Source organism: Phoca vitulina, unplaced genomic scaffold (genome assembly GCF_004348235.1).
Source record: "Phoca vitulina isolate PV1807 unplaced genomic scaffold, GSC_HSeal_1.0 scaffold28, whole genome shotgun sequence".
In the NCBI taxonomy this organism is placed as follows: domain Eukaryota; kingdom Metazoa; phylum Chordata; class Mammalia; order Carnivora; family Phocidae; genus Phoca; species Phoca vitulina.
The window spans coordinates 13,591,807-13,613,886 of NW_022589731.1; the positions used below are offsets into that span (position 1 = coordinate 13,591,807).

Below are 22,080 nucleotides of genomic sequence, written 5' to 3' on the forward strand. Positions count from 1 at the left end.
ACCCAGAGCACCCATGTGCTGGCTGAGGATTTCTACCTGAATCTCCACCAGAGGGCCACGAAGCCCCTGCCTGGACCAGAGGAGGCCCGCACCATCACGTACGCACCCCCAGAAACCACTGCGGGCCAACGGGGTGACCACCAACCCCCAGTCCCGAGGCTGGTCAGGCTGACTCATGCCTTACTTCACAGCCCCACAATTTCCACCCAAGCCGAACACATCCCTGCCCTGAGACCCCGCAATGCCACAACCCGGATTCTACCCGTGAGAAGTGAGTGTACGTATGCATCCACAAAAAGATCTGTTCCAGAATGTTTACAGCAGTTTTTTCGTCAGCTCCAAAAACTAGAAATGATCCAAACATCCATCAATAGAATGGAGGAACCAAATGTGGTATAGCCTGACCAGGAAACAGTACTCAGCAATAAAAAGGGAACAAAGTATCAATACACTCAACAATATGAATGAACCTCAGAAGCACTGCGTTGAGTAAAAGACCCCGGACCTGAAGGAAGATTCCATCCACGTGAAGTTCAAGAACAGGTAGGTACATCTGAAGTGAAAGATGTCAGAACAGTGGTTCCTCCCAGGGTGGGTAGATAGAGCCTGGGACAAGGCACAAAGGAATGTCCTGGAGTGATACAAATATCCTGTATCTTGCTTGGTGCATTGGTGACACAGTGTATCAGCTTCCTATTGCTGCTAGAATAATTTATTATAAACACAGTGACTTAAAACCAGAGAGTTCTGGAGTTCTCATGGTTCTGGAGGTCTCAAGTCTGAAATGGGTCTCACTGGGCTAAATTCAAGGGGCTAGCCGGGCCGTGTTCCTTCTGGAGACTCCGGAAGAAAAGCCATTTCCTTGCCTTTTCCAGCTTCTCGAGGACATCTGCAGTCCTTGGCTCGGGTCCCCTTCCTCTGTCTTCAAAGCCAGCAACAGAGCATCTTCCAATCCCCCTCTGTCTCTGACCCTCCTTCACTTAGAAGGACCCTTGGGATGACACTGGGCCCACACAGATAATTCAGGATAATCTCCTCTTCCCAGGACCCGTGATTTCATCACATCTGCAAAGTCCCTTTGCCACGCAAGGTAACATACCGTGAATGTTCCAGGGGAGTAGGACATGGACATCTTCGGAGGGCATTCTTCGGCCTCCCACACATGGTATGCACGCATGTGGACATTCATCACTTCAGGTGCAGGCTTCACAGCCCGAAGCTTCACTGTGCGTCAGTTACACTCATCACCACAACTCTAAAGAGCACACGGGGCGGGCTGCGGGTGTCACTTCCCAAGAACGGCTTTGCGGGGACCCCCTCACTTGATCCCTACTCCACCCTGCGCCATCGCCCTGCTCTACAGAAACTGAGGTGTAGGTGAGTGAAAACCTCTCCTGCAGCTGGAAGGACACAAGGCTCTTCTGAGTCCAAGTCTGAGGACTCCCAAGCCCAGCTCCTCAAGGTCACCGAAGACCCCTCCTACGGGGGTCAGGACAGTGGCACCAAGGAGAAGGGGTTTCCTTTAATGCCCCCCTTTTACTGCGATGTGGGTACAAGAGTTTCCCCCTAACTCTGCTCTAAGAAAAACAACGGGACCAGGGGGATGAGAAAAGAAAAGTCGCGGTAGGGACGGTGGAGCTAGGGACACTAAACCAGAGAGCCCCGCCTGGTCTAGAGGGGCGGAGACCCAGACTTTCCTGGTAGATCTCCCATGCATTGCAAGTATAGGGAAGGCAATGAAAGGCGTGAGCACACGTTTGTCCGCAGGTCCCCCCGCCCGACCCCGCCGCTTGCCACCTGGCACAGCCCACACTGCCCCTCCCCCCTGCCCCTCCAGGCCCACCAGTGAGCACCAGCCTCGCCCCTGCAGGGCATGGGGGCACTCGCGCTGAGCCTGCTGGAAAGAAATAAGACTGCTCCTGTGAGAAGGAACCTGACAGCTCCTGGGGCAAGACCACGGAGGCAGCTATAATGAGGCCTCCTGCCTCCAGCCAGTGCCCTTTCCAGATGGGACCAAAGGCGCTGCTCTAGCAGGGAGCCGCTCCCACCACCGGGGCCCCTGCAAGGAGAAGGGGTGGGGCTTCCAGGCCTATTTGCCATTTTGCCAGATGTCCACCTGGGGGCCCCTGACCACACCCCAATATCTGGGGCCTGGATCACCTTTATCCAGGTTCTAGCAGAGCTCTGGGGAGCCAGCCATGGCCAGGAGCACCCCAGCCAAGAACCTCAGGAGCTCTGGGAAGAGATGGTGAGGACTACTCTCCAGCAGCCCCAACACACACCTGCACAGAGCCCTGCCTTGGTGAGTGCCCAGCCCATCCTGCTCCCAGGGTGTTTGGTAGAAGGGAAGCAAGGCTACGTGGGGGTGGCTTTCTTGCAGCTGGGGACAAAGGATGTGAGGGAGCGTGACAGAAGTGATCCAGGACAAAAATTTTTGAAGAACCCACACTTCGGCCTCAGAAACCAGCAGGCCCACCACCCACTCTCTCCCTGTGGGACCTTAAGCAAGGACCATAAACTTTCGAGCCTCTGTGTTCTCAATCATAAAAGGAGGATAGCACCCACTACCTCGTGGTGCTAGGTTTCACGAAAGCCCATCTATTAGCTTTGTCTCGCTATGCCTGGCAAGTCTGGAATTTCTGAACACCAAGGGTTTAACGGGCATGGTGACGTTGACTCTGGGCTTGGGGTCCCGGCTGTCCCTTCTTTTCTTCTTTTGGATGCTATTTTCCTTGATGGACATGTAATGGTTTTGTCATGAGAAGCAGAGTTATCCTTTTTTCACCCAGTACCTACCCAGAACAACTGCATGGGGCAGAGGAGGTGGTTGGGTGGGGTGGGGTGCTCAGAGGTTGGCTTCCACACATCACTTCCTGCAGCCTTCCTGGGGGTCCTGCTGTCCGGCCGCAGCACTGGTCCTGCCCGAGGCCCCTGCCTGCTCCTCTGTTTCCTGCACCAGGACCCCAGTGATCACCCAGTGATCAGCTCCCAGTAATCACCCAGCTCCCACCTCCTGGGGGCCAGCTCTCTGCCAGGCCAATCTCCCCAGCAGCCCCGTGGAGTGGGCTTTATTCCTTAGCTCCATCCTACAGATGAGGAAACACAGCCCCACAGCAAGTACAACACAGAGCTGAAACTGGAACTCAGGACCTGAGCTCATCCTGCAGTCCCATACAGCCTCCCAACAGGGAGCAGAGCTCAGGGACCCTGCCTGGAAGGGGGTCTGCAACTGCCTTGGCCTCAGCCTCCTCCAAGACCAGGAGGGGAGCTACACTTTATGGGGGTTGCTTCTGGCTTCAATTCTCAACCCTCCCCGCCCCCCCCCACAATGTCCCCAAATGTTCTCTGCCTGAAGTGGGCCATCCTGGTGCTGAGACAGAAAATTTGCCACCCTGCAGGGTCGGGAGGGAAGGGGGAGGTGCTCTGCGTGGGTTCCAGGCCTCACCCTGGGCTCCTAGGACCTGGCTCTACCCGCTGGGCTCCAACCTTTCCAACCAACACTGTGTCCGAGGCTTTAATCATTCACATCTGGTCAGAGCCCGGGTGTTCAGTTGCCAAATCTGAGCACGAGCCTGGAGCTGGCCATGTCCAGGAGATGACCATATGGCCCCCTATGGGTCCTGGGCCCTGAGGCTTGGGGGAAGCGGGCAGGGAGGGTCACCTTGAGTTGCAAGCATATTCACAGATGGAAACCAATTTGCAAATTCTCTGTGAGAGTGGCACTGGCTGTGAGCTGGGGGTGGGGAATGGCACGAGAGAGGAGCTCCGAGGGCAGAAGCAGGTGAGGGGCTGCGTCCTGGGAGGGGAAATCCTGACTGCTCTTCAGTGAGTCACTGGATGATCAGGGCCATCCTTCTGCCATGATCACTGTATTTTGGGCTTCTGTGTTCGTTCTGGGGCTTATTTCAATCTCACTGCTAATACTTCATTAGAAAGGGGCCCTGCCACCCTCCCCCACACTAAGATTTTTTAGGGGCAATCCTAACAGAACGCCCGCTGCCTTCTGCAGCATCTTTGTATTCTCTTCGGGCCTTACTCTACAGGAAGACATGCCCCTTCCATAACATAACTGGGTGAGGAGGGCTGTTTTCCCATATGAATATGCATTCAATACACAAGGTATAGATACAAATAATAAGCAGGACAAAGAACATTCCTACTGCTCCTCGATAAATTCCATCCTGCTGGTTCGTCGTCTTCCTTCCGGAGGACCTCAGGCTCTGTCCCCCAGAATGTGACACTTTGGGATTCCACTACCGAATGTTTGGGAAGACCCAAGGAGTGCAGTGTTAGGGCAGATTCAATGTCTGTGACCTGCTGAGTTCTTTGGGCTTCATTTCTGAATGAACCATACGAACCCCAAGGGAAGACCTATCAGAAGCTTCTAACATCTCTTAGTCTTTCCCTTCTTTTGTCTGTCTCTGTCTCTCTCCCTCCCTCTCCATCTCTGCTACTGCCTTTCTCCCCACGAATACATACATGTGAACACATGTGTACACACACACACACACACACACACACCCCAGCCTCTCCTGGGACAGTTCTGATGGGACCCGGCAGCATCAGGTCTTTGCTGGGTCTCTGGTACCTCTGCTCACCACTCTCCTTCTGACTGGCCCCCAGGAGCTTGGTGCCCTCGGTCAGACAATCCCCTGCTCCCCAAATCCTTCCAGGGTGCCCCGGACACCACTAGGCACCAGCGGGGTACTGCCACCCCAATGTCCCTATCCTCAGCCCACCCCCATCCCCAGCGCCCCAACCCAGACAGGCAGAGTGTGAGTCTGCTCTGAGGGACAGCATGACCGTATCCTGTCACTAGGTCACTGTGGGCTCTCAAGGTCACTGTCACTTGCTAGGCTTCTGTTTCTTCATCTGGCTGGCAGAATGCTGAAGGCCCCCATCGGCAGCCTCCAGCCATACCCCTTCTCTCTGATCCCCAAGCCACACTAACGGCTGATGAAGACCCAAAGCTATGAGCCCTTCCCTCACATCTCCACCAATTCCACGTTCCAAGTTCCTCAGCTTACCAAGCAGTAAACCTCCGCCCCAAATTGCTGACGGGGTATTAGGAGGTTTTTATTTTGCCAAGGACAGACACACACTGAAACTTTTTATTTATTTATTAAGCCTATCATCTGCTATTATATTTGATTTGTAGAAGAAAGGAAAATGGGACTGCATCAGATATCCGTTGCTATTAGAAACAAGAGCAACATTTCTCACAGGCTTACGTCTATTCTCTGTCTACACAGCCCTCACCTAGGAACCATCTGCTGTGAATGACTTACTCCATGACTCGCACTATAACTGCAAGAAGCAGCCGCTCCCTGACCAGCGGCTAGGGCTCCCCCCTGCCGGCTCCCCCCTACCCAGCAAGTGACCCCAGCCCCGGGCCAGGGCTAACAGTTCCAGGGGCAGGTAGTCATCATGCCTAGACCCAGGGGCCTCCCCTGGCAATCTGGATCGGAGTAAAAAAGACAGATTGGGGAGCCCATAAGGTGGGTGTGCAGGGAGGGAAGGAGAGGCTACAAGGAAGGTAAAGCAGAAGTCAGAGACTGGGCTGGGGAGGACTCTAGGCTCCCAGCGCGTTCCCGCCTACACCCGGCACAGAGGGAGTTCTAGAAGCCATCCTGGGATCCTCTCTCTAAATTCTCCTTCTTGACTCCTTCTAGCTAGAAAACATTTAGTTACCCGCCACTAAAAGCCCTCCTTAATGCTGTCACAGAAGATGGGCCACCACCCATGTCAAGAACGGAGGGACAATGCAAGGAAAGACAAGAGGCTGCTCCTGGGGCGACACCACCCACAGCTCTGTTTCCTCAACAGCTTCTGTGTCCGCTTTGGGAACAGGACTCCTGACACGGGTGCTGTAAACGCCTTCTTATCCCAACCGGCAGAGACGGCCCCTCAAGGACAATGAGGAAAGGAAAAGAAAGGAAGGAAGTGACCAGAGGAATTTAGCCTTTAGTCCACAGAAACCTGAGGCCAACGAGGCCAGCTTGTGGCCTCTGAGGCAGCAGGCCCGAGTGCCAGCCACTCATGCGCCGCCAAGCAGAAATACCAGCCCTTTAGCCATAACGCGGTGTGTTTTCCTGCAAGTCCTCACATTCTGCAACACCGCACACTAAAAATAAAAGGATTCATGGGAAAGACAGGGTTGGTGCCTATCACTCAACACTTGTAGGTCCTTGTCACTTGAGCCCTTCCCAAAACAGTCACGGCTCTAGTAACATCCGTTCGCAGTGAGCCGCACTGGCCCCTGGACCCCAAGCCGCAGGGAGGCAATCGTTGGCTGGTGCTCCTCCTTTGGGCTGACAGGCCTCGGGGGGCCTCACTTCTTACAGAGACCACGCTCACCAAAGTCAAAAAACCCTACCCCGGGTGTCACCTGCACTCGCTGTGTTCTTACGGGGTAACGCCGATCATCGGCCCCCTCGGCTCCCCCATTCAGCGTGAGGGGGGCGGAAAGACACTAAAACGGCCACAGCTTGCACGAGAAAGTGCACCTGTAGACTTTCAGCAATTTTTTTTTAGTTCTTCTGTTGCTCTTTAATCTGATCTATCAAACCACAAACACACTGGGAAGAATTATGAGCCAACACGTCTACACATATACCGACATCATGCCCCCATTTATCAATCATGGAAACACATGCTGTTGACCGACAACCAACTAGTCTCTTGCCTTTTTTTTTTTTAAGATTTTATTTATTTACTTAGAGAGAGCACACGTGCATGGGAGCAGGGGGAGGGGCAGAGGGAGAGAATCTCCAGCAGACTCCACACTGAGCATGGAGCCCGACTTGGGGCTCGATTTCACAACCCTGAGATCATGACCTGAGCCAAAACCAAGAGTCGGACACTGAACCGACTGAGGCACGCAGACGCTCCCCACCCTTTTTTTTTTAAAGATTTTATTTGACCAACAACGAAGTAATTTCAAGTGTAAGATACCGGAAGTTGCTTTTCAGAGAATTTGACTATGAGGAACATCTGATTGACAACGGGTGGCCTTCCTGACATCACAGTCACAGAAAGTTGTAAGTGAGTGACTCTGACCCACAGGCTGTGTTTAAACGTAAGGCAATTTTTTAAAGTTTGTACTTTTATCACTTTCGTCAAACTGACTCAGATTCAAAGCCGCCACAAATTCTCTGCAGCACCTCCCATGAAGAGGGGGATCTGCCTCTCTACGCCTTGAACCTGGTGGGCCCGTGACTTGGCTTTGATCTCCAGAATGCAGAAGCGACAGCATGCAACTTCTCAAGGGGCCTTCCTTGCGACCTCCTGCTCTGCTCCTCCTCTTGCCGCCCCGAGACCACCATGGAAAGCAGCCCAGCTGACAGCCGGCACCGAGCCCATCTTGGACTCGCCAGCCCAGGGGAGCCAGCAGAGGCAAGACCAGCAGGAGAAGCAAGAGGCACAGAATCAGCACAGAATCAGGAGCAAATAAAATGGTTACCGTGTTAACCCTTAAACTTCTGGGATGGTTCGTTACATAGCAAACACAAACATAATGTGACATTTTGTTGACATTTCGCCAATTCTTTCATATTTTAATAGTTTTCCCCACTTGGGAGCCAATCAACCTTTTACTTAGGTCTCAGGGATTTCATAGACCCCTGAGAAGGGGCTAAACCAATCCCGAAAGTGGCTGTGTCTCCATGGACCCTACCAGGATTGATGAAAAGCCAAGGGCTAACCAACAGCCCCAGTCCCAGGAAGGTATCACGGAGCCGGCCAGAGGAATCCAACCGATGTAAAACACCAAGGAGGAACAGCTCCTAATATTCTAAACCACTCCTGAGGGAGGCTAAAGGCTCTCTAACTAACGCTCCTGATTCTAGGCAAGACCCCAATCTTTCTGGCTGTAGTACACTGAATAATAGCACCCCACCAAACACACCACTGGCCCAATCCCCAGAACCTACGAATATGTCAGCTTACATGACCAAAGGGAATTTGCAGATGCGATGACACTAAGGATCTTGAGATGGGGAGACTGTTCTGGTTATCCAGGCGGGCCTCAATAGAGGTCTTTACACGAGAGCCCTTATAAGAGGAGGCAGGAGGGGCAGAGTCAGACAGAAGGTGTGATGGTGGAGGCAGAGGTTGGCGTGATGTGTTCTGAAGGTGGAAAAAGGGGCCACAAGCCAAGGAATGCAGGCGGCCTCTGGAAGCTGGAAAAGGGAGCAGAGTCTCCCCCAGAGCCTCCAAAGGAAGGCCCTGCCACCACCTTGATTTCAGCTCAGTTAGACCCACTCTGGACTTCCTTCCAACCTGCAGACAATAAGATAATACGTTTGTGTTGTTTTGTGCCACTGAGTTTGTGGTAATTTTTAGGATGGCAATAGGAAACTAATACAGCAGATAATTCCTCCTGCCTACAAGAAGGTAGCTTAAGATTCCTACTCATGATCACAATAACAGCTAATAATAATTACTAACATTAATTTAGTGTCTACTTTATGGCTGAGCTTGTTCTAAGTGCTCTTCCTATATAAACTCATTTAATCCTCACAAAAACCACATGAAGAAGACTATTACAATCCATATTTTACAAATGAAAAAAACTGAGCTTTCCGGAGGTTTAGTAACTTGCCAGGGCCACAGAGCAGGTCAATGATACAGCCCAGGCTTGAACCCAGGCAGTCTAGCTCCAGATCCCACGTTTCACCCCTACAACTCCCAAATCAAACCAGCAGTGGTAACAGTCAATTCCAGCCACTGAGCGAGCACCTTCTACGGACCAGGCTCATGCTTAGCACTTGACTTATATTCTCTCATTTGATTCTCATAGCACCCCATTGGGGCAGGATTACCACTCCTCCTTGTTTACAGAAGAAGAAATGGAGACATGCAATGTTACACCCAGGAATTATACACAGCTGAACCCAGGAGTGTCTGAGCCCGGAGCCCGGGTTTAACCGCACATCCTCCTGCCTCTCTTGTCCCACTTGAGGCCCACGTGGCTGAGGACAGAGATAAGTAGCACGACCACAGAATTTATCTTTCAAACTAGGATACCCAGAAAGTGAAAGGAGTCACTATTAGGAATTTCACCAGGATAAGAGGTATAAACCAGAACTGTCCCAGCAAACCTGGACACATGGCCACCCTCGAGATAAGGGGACTGAAACCCAGGCCCATATGCTGTAGTTCACAGTTCCCTGGTAGGGACACTGTGGAGCCCCAGTTGACATCCCTAACTGCTTGGAAATGGGTACTATTGATTATTCCCACTTTACAGATGAGAAAACTGAGGTGGGGTGGGGGGAGGGGCTAAGTGACTTGCCCAGAATCCCATGCCTGGTAAGTGGTAAAGCCAGAACTGGAATCCAGGCTGACTGTCCCTATAAAATCGCATGGAAATGTTCTCTCCTCCCCACATGGCCAACGTAAAGCAGCACATCCTAGTTCAGAGTCCCTGAGGGAGGGTCCCGTTCCCCTGGTGGGCAGAGAGGTCTGTGGTGGCCCGTGGACTGGGCACTAGTTCTTGCCTGATTATACGACTTACTGGCAGGCTTTGCAAATCCACTCCCAGGTCCCCTTCTCCAGGGTGGTCCAATTCCAGAAGGTCTGGGAGTGAGAATCATAAGTACCTCCCCTCAGGTGATTCCTAAAGCATTTCTCTTCCTGTTCAAGCCCCTCTGGAGAATGACTTCCAGAAAAGAGAATGTCTTAGTCTGGTGCTCCTATATCCTTGACCTCCTCTAAAACTCTCTGGTCTTCCTCTTACCCGGAGTGCAGCCTCAGCACAAAACCCTCCAAGGGCAATAGCATTTGCCTAAAGCATTTTGACTGTGTTTGAGTTGCCATACATTTTCGCTGTGGTCCCCTTCTGTTTGTGGCAAGTGACACAGGTTTCCCATTTATGGAACTGACATAAGTAAGACTCTTAAATTAAATGCATTTTTCAAAAAACAGCATATCAATTTTAAAAGTAATCACTAAATCACGGTTTAGGTGGTCAGTACGTATGGCGGAATCAGGAAGGTGAATCTCAAGTGGCTGAAGACTGAGAAAAAGTTCCCTAAGGATAAGATATGCCCATGAAGGTTCTGCTGATAGCCCTGAGCTCTCTTCTAACATTCCCCCTCCCCCTCCAGCTATCTCATCCTGGAGCATGTACTCAATTCCTCTGAGCCTCAGTTTCCCCTTGTGTAAAATCTCCTACTTTGTGGAGTATTTATGAAGATTAAATGACACAATACAAGCGAAGCATTTAACAGAACTGGTGCTTACAAACTCTGCTGACTCAGTCTAGCACCAGGGAATGAACCGTGTCGGATGCTCCTGCCCTCTACCCCTCTCATGCTGAGGTCCCAAGTCTGAAGTCCAGATATGTAGGTAACTCACAGATTCCCAAACTTGGCTGTTCACATAAAGAAGTCCTGATAGAATAGTTCTGGGAGGAGGCCTAGGCAACAAGACATTTAAAAAGTTCCCCAGGTGATTCTAATAGGCAGCCAGGATTGAGAACCAACCCCAGGGGATGTCCAGTGACCAAAAAGTGTAGCTTCTCACACTCCATGCTCCAGGACCAGCCCTCAGCCACCTTCATTCTTGCTTCCCACCAGTGGGCTCTGCAGAGATGGGGGAAAGGCACTCAAGAAGGGCTGACTTCGTGTTTGCCAGGAAAGAGGTGTTCACCACTTCCAGGGTCTTGCTTCAGGGCCTGAACATACTCCCCACATAGACCCAAGTCAGAAAAACCCAAGCAGAATCTGCCCTCCTTCTAATGCCTACAAAGAAAGCAGATTAGCTGGACCCGCCATCATGCCACACAAGGGAGCATCTGGGAGGTAGAGACAGGAAGGCCAACTCTCCCTTCCGCCAATGGGGAAAGAACTTGATAAATTCCGGCCCCTCTGATATCTGCACTGTTCCCACAACAGACCGAGGCAGGCGTCATGTGCCCCTTGCCCAGACCAGGAAGGTAAAGCTTAGCTGGAGTCGACATGCACTTTGGGCTCCAAAGCCACATTGCCCCTTTACCACCCCCACCCCCCACACCTGTTACTGCCCATCTCGGGATGGATTAGGAGTCATTTCCAATAAAGGGGGGCAGCAAGGATTTGCAGAATCCACGGCGGTGGGGTCAGTGTCAGTTCTTGGTCCCCTCTCTGACACCCCCCACCCCCGCTCCCCTGGCGATGCCCAGACATGCTGCAGGTGGAAGGCGCTCGCTCCCAGCCACATGCCGCTCATTCATTAAAGCGCCTGGTTCCTCCCTGCTATTCTAATTATGCGCAACAATAATAAAGAAGCTTTCTCCCTTACCAGAGGCCTACTTATGCAATGAGAGAGCATTCTGCCCCCACAATACTGAGTCATCACTCAAACCCTTGTTGGAATCAAGGTCGCATCTCTTCAAGGATTGACTGAGCCCTGCCTACCCCCCTTCAGCTTCCACCCACTCCTGAGCATCCACGTTTCTAGAAGCACCACTTCGCTGCAGAGTGGGCAGGATGAAGATGCCATTCCCCACTGCTGTGTTCCCTTGTGGATTACTGACTGATATTCATTTGACACACAGGGAGGTGTTTATTGAGCACCTACTATGTGCCCTCACTAAGAGTATGGAAATGAAAGACACAGTCCCTGCCCATGTTGGGAGAAAAGGCAAGAGAAAAGTCCAAGCTTTTAGGGTCAACGACTGATTCATATCCCAACTCAAGCATTCATTGGCTCTGTGATTTGATCCCTTGGCTGGGCAAACTACCAAATTTCTCAAAAGCCTCGTTGCCTCATCGGCAAAATGGGGTAATAATAACCAAACCTCATAGGGCTGTCAGAGGAGTCGATGGAATATACACATACAAAGTTGGAACATTGTAAGCGCTCAATGAACACTAGTTGAGATTACCAACGATCAGTACCAAAGGCTTTGGGGCACAAAGGCCAGACAGATCTCACCAAGATGGATGAGTCTATGAAGGCTTCCTGAGAAGCGATAACGTGCGCTGAGTTTTGAAGGATAAGTTGGAGTTTGCTAGAGAAAGGGAGGATGTTCCTGGCGGGGGGGAACAGCATGAGGGCTAAAGGAGATCACAGGGCTCTGGGAAACGGGACACTGCGTGGGGAGCACGCACAGAGCGGCAGGGGACACAGCTGCAGACGCACGCATGGACGTGAAAGTGGGTCCATGGCCAGAGCCCTCGCCAGGCACGTGCTCAGAGAGGCGGGACAGCCTGCCCACCTCCCACCCACCCTTCACTCAAGCCCACTTCCGGCTGTGCCGTGTGGGCCTGGCAGGTCCCTCCCTGGTGGAGTCGGGGTAACAGGACCCTCTGTCAGCCATTCATTCAATCACAATTGTGGGCAGGGCCAACTGAAATAATTCAGTATTTTCCGATTTCAGCATAAATGGAGTCCTCAGAATCTCACCTCCAAAGCCCAACGCAATGCTTCCAGAGGCACCCCCAACACGGGCAAACCCCCCGGCCTGCTGTTCCTCTCCCTAACGCCACCCCCGCCCTGGAACAAATTACTAGGTGTCCGCCACCCACGCCTACCCCTGACTCGGTCACTGTAAGAGCTAGCCTGGCCTGAACCATCCCATGTCCCCCCCCCACCGTTCATCTCATCCTTCTAGGGCTCCCTGTGGCCAACCAAGGCAGGTCTTGGTGGGGGCAGGACTGAAGGTCATCTCAGCTTTTGCTGTCCAAAGCTCTAAAGATGAAAAGGTGGCCCTTTGTAAATTAACGGAAATGTTCTATTAAGGAAACTCACACACACAAAAGGAATAGTAATGAAGCGCCGTGTACCATCAGCCAGCTGCCACAACTACCAACTTTCTGCCATTCTTATCTCATGAGTAACTCTACCCACACCCCACCCCCACTTGCTCTGTTGGGAAACATGCTATGGCCAGCCTTTCTGGCCCACACCACCATCCAGGGCTCTCACTGCCCACAAGTCCCAACACAGTTTGATCTCTCCGCACTCATCCTTTGGCACCAGAAACATCCTTGAAATAATCCCCTGAAGAACACCATTTTTATGTTCCTCACAGAGTGGTCATCACTGGCCACACCCACAGGGGCTACACAGGATGGCGGCAAAGGGCCAGAGGCCTGGAATCAGATGGCCTGAGTCCAAATCAATACTTGCTAGATGTGTGACCTTGGATAGGTCGTTCAACTTACATTTAGATTTCCTACCTGGGGGAAAGGGCAATGCTGGTAACAGATCTGTTGTTGAGGCTTTAACAAATAAAATAAGGTATGCTCCTTGCCCAGCACAGAATATTCAGTGAGGAAATCTTAGACATAGATGTGTTAGATGATGGGTGAGCAGGCTCTGCTCCCGTGAGATGCTATTAATATGTCTCATTTTAGAGATGAAGGGATGGGAACCAAGAGAGAACCAGGAAGTTGCCAGGGACAGCCTGCTCTGTGTCCCAAGTCCATGTGTTGGATATTCTCACAGGCTGCCTTGAACTGCAGATCACTGGAAGTGAAGAAACACTCTAGGATAGATAGACGCGAACAGTGGCAGGAGGCCCAGCACCACCCAGCATGTGTTTCCCCATCCTGGATGGGGAGCTCTCCCAGCCTGAGGACAGACAACCACCCAGTGCCTGTGTGTGCCTGTGTGTGTGTGTGTGTGTGTGTGTGTGTGTGTGTGTCTAGGGTAGGGGTGCTGAATTTGCTTTTACAAGACAAATGGTGTGGGGGGAAGCATATTCCTGCTCACTCTTCTGATTTCACACACCCCATGGCCAACCTTGCATTTGATACAGCCATCCGCTGTTTACCCCAGCATGAGAGGCAAGAAACTTAAGCTTTAGAAATTCTTAGCAAATCTGATGTGCCTCCCTATCATCCTACATTTTTTTTCCAATTTAAAGAAAAAAGGGGGGGGGGCAATGAATCGATCCAGTTGCTGAGTGATATCCAGACAATGCCGCCAGCCCACTGCCCGCGTTTGCCAGCCGGGGAAGGGCAGAGGCGGGGGCAGATTTGGATGCGCGTTTCGGCCGGCCTGGGCTCTGGCCTGGGCTCTCCAAGGCTCCTCCCAAGAGTGAACCCTGTCAGGATGCCCCCCCCCCCCCCGCACTCCCCCACTACTGCAGTGCCGCGTGGGGAGGCACCTCCCAGATCTGCAGGAACAATGGGCTGGGGAGGGGGCAGGTGCCGCTCAGAGCGCAGCAGAGGGCGGGGGCCGCGGCCACAGACTGCAAGACTGCAAGCACCCCACCCATGGTGGCTGCGCACCACCTGACTCAGTTTCCCCAGCTTTGAGGTGCCCGCAGAGCTTTTCCTGGATGAATTTCCCTTACGTCCCAGACATTTTAATTTCATCCTCGCCAGGCTTACCCTGCCGCTCGCCGGAAGCCACTGGGCTACGCTCCCCTCCAGCGGCTGCTACTGCTAAAGCCCCTCAGGTCAGGGACGCGCGGCATCTCCGTGCGCCCAACTTTCCCCACTTGGGACCCACGATCCTGGTCAGGCCGTCCCCTCCGCTGGCGAAACCATGATTTATAGCCCTGAGCTCCAAAAGCTGCTCCTCCTCTTCCCCTGACTCCCGGGTCCTCCTCTCGGTCCTTACCCGGCACCCTCGCCCCATCTGAGCCCCAACCACGCTCCCCAAAGAAAGCGGCCATGGCACATTTGCAGAATGCAAGCGTCCGTCCTCCGCACAGGGCGCCACCTTCCTCTCCCCCGCTCGGGCAAGGAGGGGACAGCCGAGCCCCCGCCGCTTCGCCCCTCCACGGCCCGCAGAACCCTGGGGATGGGCGGGGTGGGCAGTGCGCGCTGCAGTTCCGCCCGGAGCTGCAGCACCCACTGCCCGCACGTACGTCCGACCTCGGCAGGGCGAGGGGACAGCTCCAAACCCTCGATTTGCCCCCAGGGTCCCACCCGCGCCTCGCTGAGTCACGGAAATGAGCCGCTGGGGATAAGGGGCCACCCGGCGGCCGGCCCTTTACTCGGGCAGCGCGGGCGTCCCCGCACGGTGCGCAGGGGATGGACACGGGGGTGTTGGTTCTCACCCGTACTCACCAGGGGCCCCGCAGGAGGCGCCACCCCGGGACCGGACGGCCAGGGCGCCCGGGGGGGGCTGCGGTCCCCGCCGCAGTGTCCGCACCCCGGCCGGGAGCGCAGCACGTGACCGGCGGGCCGAATCGGGTCCCCCGGACCCCCTGCTCCGCCGCGGCGCTGACCCCGGCCCTCCCGGCTAGGGCAAGATGTTGAGGGGTGCGCGCCCACTTTCCCGCGGCCGGAGAGGGAGCTGCGGGGCGCCGGGCCGAGCGCGCCTCATCCCTCCCCGGCCCGCCCCGCCGCAGCCGCAGGACCCGCGCCCCGCGCTCACCTCGGGGCCCCGCGTCGCCGTCGCCGGCCTCCTTGTCCGCCATGGTCGCGCAGCCCCGGCCCGCGAGAGGAAGCTCCGGCGCAGCCCCTGTGCCCGTGCGGGTCCCCGTCCGCGTCCTCGGCGGCGCTCGGGCCGGGTCTGAGGCGCCGGGCAGCGGGAGCACTGCTGTGACGCGGCCACCGCCGCAGCCCGGACTCCTCCCCGCGCTCCTCCCGGGCCCGCCCCGCGCCCCGCCCCGCGGAGCCCGGCCGGCTGGGGGAGGCCGGGGAAGGCCGGCGCAGGGCCCGGCTCGGCGTCGGCCCGCCACCACCTACCCCCGGACCCGTCGCTCCGGGGCTCGCCCCCGAGCCGGCCGCCGCCGAGGAAGGGGTGCGGCAGGGGCTCGGCGGCTCGCCAGCCGGCCGGACGCCGGCGCACTGAAGGCGCAGTGCTCGGCGAGCGGCGACGACTGGATTTCAGGTCCCCTCGGCCCCGCCGCGCGTCCGCTCCGCGGAATAGCCCGGGGCCGAAGCCCTGCAGCAGGCACCGCACGGAAACCGCACTCTCCCGCGGAGGCCCGCCCCAGTCTCCACCCATCCACTTCTCTCCCCCAGGGCCCCAGGGGAGCGGGCAAGGGCCACGCAAGGGAGGAACCCGGCGCCGCCAGGACTCAGGCCGCAGACCGAGGACCTGCGCGGGGGCCTCGTTCCGGGCACTGCCGCGGGCGGCTGCCTCCAGGTTGCCTGCGGGACTCCATGGCAACTCGGGACCCCGGGGGGCGCCTGTCGCGGAGGCTGCGACGCGCCTTCCATATATGGGCTCCCAAGGCGGCCCTCGTTCAAAGTCTCAGAATAACGGCATTAATAATGCAGAGCTTCGGTCAGTGATTCATCCTCCCGGTCCTCTGGCTCTGCCACACACGCGCGCGCCCCTGGCACCTGTTCGCGATTGGCCAGGTGGCTTCTGGGTCCTCTGTGCAAGAAGGCAACGAGGTTGGTGATAGGACTCTAATGACCACCGTTACTGGGCCCTTCCCTTATGCCTGGCCCTATGCTAAGTGCTTAAGAGCCTTATCTCATTTGCTCTGCATAACTCTAAGAGGTGGGGACTAGTGGTCTCCATTTTGCAGAGAAGGAAACTGAGGTGTGAGGGATTTCAGTGATGATCCCTAGAACACACACATCAAGTAAGTGACCAAGCTGGGATAACCACCAGCTATCCCTCATGCCCTCAAAAGGCACCTAATGGAGGCTTCATCGTGCGGCCAGGTTATGGAGGAGGGGGTGCGCAGGGGTGCTGAGAGAGACCAGTCTCTGCTCAGAAAGTGATTTTAGGGTGATGAGTTAAAAGGATGAACTTGCCCTCTGTCTGCCTGCATTAAAAATCCCGAGCCTACAGTCTCTGACTATGTATGAGACCATAAGTTAATTATTTAACCTTTTTGAGCCTCAATATTCTCGTCGGTGGAATGGGTACAGAGAACCCACTTCCTAAGAATGAAGATGAGCTGATGCATGTAGCATGCATTGCTTGGGGTCTGGTGCATGATAAGCAGTCCAAAAGGTATTACATGTCATTAAGTCACAGATACCTTTTCACGGTGGGCAATAGCCCGTTGTGCAGGACAGTGGGGAATGGGGGGCACATGGTGGGGGGCACTCCCAGAGTGGAGAACACTGTTTTCCTACAGAGTGCCCCCTCCTTCCCAGGACTCCTGCTGAGACAATACCCTACTATCTCAGAGGCAGACTCAAGACATGGCCTGGAGGCCAAGAGCACCCAAGGCAGGCACCCAAATGCAGGCCAGGGGAAGGGTGAAGGCAGTCGTGCAGGTGATGAGCCCTCAAGCTGCCTTCCCAGTTCTGCCCCTGTACCCCTACTGAATGAAGGCGGCCGGGCTGAGGCCACATGGACTGAAACTCAGAGGGCAGGGACGGCACCAGTGTCACACGGACACATGCCTAAGCAGTGAGGCCAGAAAGAGTTTTTTATTATATTAAACGTGGTTCTGATTAAGTCTCTTTTGTGTTCAAAACCACGCTGGGCCTCCCTCATCTACAAGAAAAAGCTCTAACTCTTCAGCTTAATGTTCAGCACCTTTGACAACATGCCTCGTCTGGCATCTTTCTCCCAAGAAGCCTTCCTTCCACCAGCCTTCCTCGGATATGGGTACAGTCTACATCTCTCTCCCTGTTGGACAGCCCCATTGCTTCCCTCCTCTACCCGCCCACATCCAGGCATCCTTCAGGGCCCCAGTCCCAGGCCACCAGCCCAGGGAAAACTAGGACACCACCCAACCCCCCGGGCTCCCAGAGTATTCTACACACTCACACATTTCATTTTATTTTTCTCCTCCTTCTACACAGCTGCCCGGGCAGCTCAGCACTCAGAAGCTTCCTCTATCTGCAGAGATGCTCACCTCCAACACCCAGGGCTCGAGGCTCCAGACCTCCTGAAAGTCTCCCCAGGGCACCTCCCAGGCCCTTCCCACTCTCCCAAAGCCCAGCTCATCCTCTGCCGCCCTCCCTCCTGGCTGCAGGATCTCTGTCAAGGCAGCAGCCACCCACAGCCACCCAGCCACACACCTGGGCATCGGCTCTCACTCCTTTCTCTGTGTCCGTCTGAGTTTGGTCCATCTCCAAGTCAAGTGTTGCCCAGCTGACCGTGGACATTTCCACTCCATCCTCACTGCCACCATCCTCGTCCATACCCCCACCATGTCTCACGGCCTACGTGTCTGCAGGGCCAGCTCACTGTCTCGGGCTCCTATCCTACCCCTCAGGCCATTATTTGTGAATCTGGTCTGCCCTGCCCACCCACCTCTCAGCTCGGTCTCCCCCCGCCACCCCGCCCCTCATGACTTCTTTCAATCCCTCGCACCCACCCCTGCCTCTCGGGTACTGGCATTTCAAACGCCTTAAAATGTATTTGATGTTTGGACCACTTGGCCCCTCATCCCTCATCACCAGCAACCTGGAGAACTCAGCATGGACTCCCCAACTCCAGGGAGCCTTCCCTGCACCCCCCATTCTGGCCCGGGTGCCCCTCCTCAGTGTCCTTATGGCACCCTGTCCCTCTCCATCAGGCGCCTGACCCCCAGCACCAAGACATTGGTGTGGGCAGCCTGTCAGAACCAGCAGGAACCCCACAGTCCCCACCCTCCTGCCACCTATGGAGGAAAGGCCTGAGGGCCACCTGCTCTCTCTCCTGACATGCAGCCACAGTGACACGAGGGCACGTGAGGACGATGGGGGATGACATGCGGGCCCCGCGCTGTGGGCAGAGAGCAGGAGACAGTCTTGATTTTCAGGGAGAATGAAAGGCAGTGCACGCTCGGCCTGGGGTTTATCCTCAGGGCTTTAATCATCACAGTAATTAGAGGCCGCCCGGCGAGCGCACACTCGGCCGCCAGGCGCCTCACCTACTCGCGGTTTTCTAGCAGAGCGGCCGGGAGCACACGAACGTGGCGGCACCTGCGCAGGCCTCCTCAGGCCACAAACAGCGTGGCCTGTCTCCTGTCACTCGACAGAGGGAAGGGCTCCCCCTGTCCTCCCCTGACGCCTACAGTCTCGTCACCAGTAGCAGCAGCCTGAGATCTCGTCACTCCTCTGCTACCAGGTCCCACGTGAATTGGCCTCCTGATGCCTCTTGACTCTAGCTCCTTCCACTCTCCCTTCCCTCACGCCAAAACGCGCACGCCATCCATGTGAACGTGCCCAATCTCCTCAGGGTCTCTGCTCCAGGTGGTGGCCCTGCTTGGGACACAGTCCCCAAGACACGCACACGGCTTGCCACCTCACTCACTTCGGGAAATGCCACCCTCCCAGATGGTTCTACGGCTGCAGTCTCATCCCCACTGGGAAGTGAGCTCCGTGAGAGTAGGATCTTGGACTGTGCTGCTCACCTCTGTATCCCCAGGTCTAGAACAGCGCCCGGTACGTGGCAGGCGCCCAATAAATGCTTGATGGTGGGGGGGCTGGCTCCATCAGCGGAACAGGAACTTGACAGGTTCGTCCAGCTGGGCGGACCAAGCCCACCTGGGGACATCACACGGACTCCTGGAGGCTCTCACAGCCATTGCAGAACACATCTGTACTTGTGGGAGGTCGCTCTGCAGCAAGCCCCCTCCAGCCTCCCTCCAAACTCCTCTGCACAGGGCTCCCTGTGGACTCCCTTCGGCACCCTCCATATGATCTCCTCTCCACCTTCTGGGCCAGAGGGGCCCAGGCTGTGGTCTGTGGTGGTGGGCAGTGGGAATGCCCCCACCTCCACTCATACCAATTACAGGTCTCAGCTGGCCACCTGAGTCCCAAAAAGGGGCCCAGCCCAGAGCCAAGTCACCACCTTCTGGTAACCTCATGCCGGTCACTCCAGCCACATGGGCCTGTCCTCAGGTCCCCAAAGAATTGAGTAAACTCTCTCCTCTTCCAGGTCTCAGCTTAAATGTCACTTCTTCCAGAAAGCCACCTGGCCCTCCAAGACAGCCTGAGGCCCCCACTCCATCCTCTGTGCCTGATTCCCCATGCCCTCCTTACACATAGCACTATCACAGCTCTGGGTCACTATTACTATTAACCCATTATACAGATGACAAAATCGAGGCCCAGAAAGGTACAGCTGAGAAGACTAGAACCCAGGTCTCTCCAGTGTCAGGTGGCCCATCTCCCCCTCCAGCTGCCAGCTTCCCAGGGTCAGTTAAATAGTTAATGAGTTAAATACTAAACACTTATTTAGTTAAGTTAAATACTTAAATACTAAAAGTTAAATACTAAAGGACAGTTAAATACTAAAAGGAAAATAGCCCCTCAGCCTCAGGCCCTCACCGGACTCATCCTCTCTGGGGTCCTCTTCCCCCTCCAGCCCACAGACACCTCCCTGCAACAGTCCCCTTCCTTGTTCTTCAGTCCCCACACAAAGATACACCTCCCTCCCTTCCTGATGGATCTACCACTGAGGGTGCTGATCCTGGGGGTGCAACGAGACAGGGACAGAGCAAGTAGAGTGAAGAGTGTGGGGTCACATGGAGTCAGCCAGACCAAGTTTCAAATTTGGACTGAGTCATTCCCTGCCCCCATCAAGCGACCTGAGGACACACCCCTCTGGGTCTGTTTCTTCATTTGTAAAAGGGGTTGATAATCGTAGGCAGGATAATTGTGGGAGATAATATATGTAAAACACTCAGCGTAGGGCCAGGCTACATATGCCACAGTAAATAGGACTTATTATTTAATTTGCAAATTGGAACCACAAAAAGGCCTATTCCTTGTATATTATAAATTACAGAATGGATCTAGACAAAAAATAATTTGGGATGGTAAAAGACACATGGAAGATATGGGGGTGAGTGGCTTTTTAAAAAACATTTATCCAAAAATTTTTAATTTTGAGAAACACTGATACTAATCCAAATCTGAGCTTTTATGTAGGAAGCTTCCAGTAAAAGCTGCTTTGGACTTTATGATATGCCACCAGAATTTTGTCTATAAACTGAGTATCATAAAAGTGACTCCTTTATAACAGGACCAAGATTCAGATGAGCCAAGGCAACATGAAAACTTAAGGGAGGGGCACCTGGGTGGTTCAGTCGGTTGGGAGACTGACTCTTGGTTTCAACTCAGGTCATGATCCTGGGATTGAGCCCTGTGTCAGGCTCTGCGCTGAATAGGTAGTCTGCTTGAGGATTTCTCTCCCTCTCTCTCTGCACCCCCCCCCCCACTCATGCGTGCACACTCACGTGCACGTGCGCGCTGTCTCTCTTTCTCTCAAATAACTAAATCTTAAAAAAAAAGAAAACTTAAGGGAAAGCCTGGACAATAGGTCAAGGTCCTTGACCTCTGACCTTTAGTATATCTTAAAAATCCAAACTCAAAACTGAATCGTTGTGTTCAGTTTGTACATCCTTTTCCCTTGGATTTCCACCCCATCTGGTATGAATCAGCCTCTCTGTTAACATTCCAAAACACACTTCACATACACAACATGGGTTGCCACATGAGTCTTCCAGGAGAAACATTCAAGTTCCACAGGAAATTATTTCTCAAAATATCACAATCACTCAGGCCTGCAATGTAAACTCGAGAAATGCCTGCTCAGGTAATGAAGGGTCATCCAAATATTTTTTTGTAAGTATTTCAAACAGCAGAGCAAACGTCTGCGGCCACTCTCTCAGCAGTATCCTCAGAAATGCTCAGACTCTGGCTCTGCAAGCTCCTGGTTCATAATAAGATGGGACGTTCTGGAAGCCACATAAGAAGGAGGATAGTGCAAAGTGAGACAAGAGACGAGGCTCAGAGAAGGAAAACGGGAATGATCGCGTGGACAGGACAGCTATCACAAGGGCTGCAACAAATTAGATTGTTAGAGCCAAAAGATTTCAAGTTACAGAAGAAAATTACTTGCTGCATCTTCTCCAGCTCCTAGCCCAGTGCCTGGCTCACAGTAGGTACTCGAGATATGTTTGTTGAAGAAATGAATGAGTGGTCACGTAAATAAATAATGGAGCGGCAACTGGGGCTCAGAGAAGCTAAATCTCTTGTTCAAAGTCATACAATCAGCGACAGCCCCCTGCTTCTCAGCTCCGTCGGGCTTTCAGTGTCCCCCCTGCAAAAGGCCCAGCAGGAGGCTAACTGTAATTGATTCCTGATGACTGCTGGGGACACCAGAGGCACTAAGGCCCTTTCCAGCTCTGTGGACAAGAATGCGGTGGACAGGAACGCGGTGATGAGTAGCAGTGTCTGCCCCCTGCAGAGAGTGTGGCATGGAGCTGACCTCCAGGATCCCTCC

At 54.2% G+C, this 22,080-nt stretch overlaps 1 protein-coding gene across 3 annotated transcripts in view; it reads right to left on the reverse strand.

The window, feature by feature from the left end:
- Nucleotides 1-22,080, reverse strand: part of HSPA12A (heat shock protein family A (Hsp70) member 12A) — a 158,669-nt gene that overhangs the window by 47,853 nt on the left and 88,736 nt on the right. Inside the window, exon 1 of one of the 3 annotated variants that reach the window (XM_032423494.1) lies at nucleotides 15,319-15,511. The exons of the other annotated variants lie outside the window; for them this stretch is intronic. Coding sequence (XP_032279385.1) covers nucleotides 15,319-15,361 — 43 coding nt within the window. The 5' untranslated portion in view covers nucleotides 15,362-15,511. Of the gene's footprint in view, nucleotides 1-15,318; nucleotides 15,512-22,080 lie in introns of those variants that run through there. 3 annotated transcript variants of the gene reach the window in all.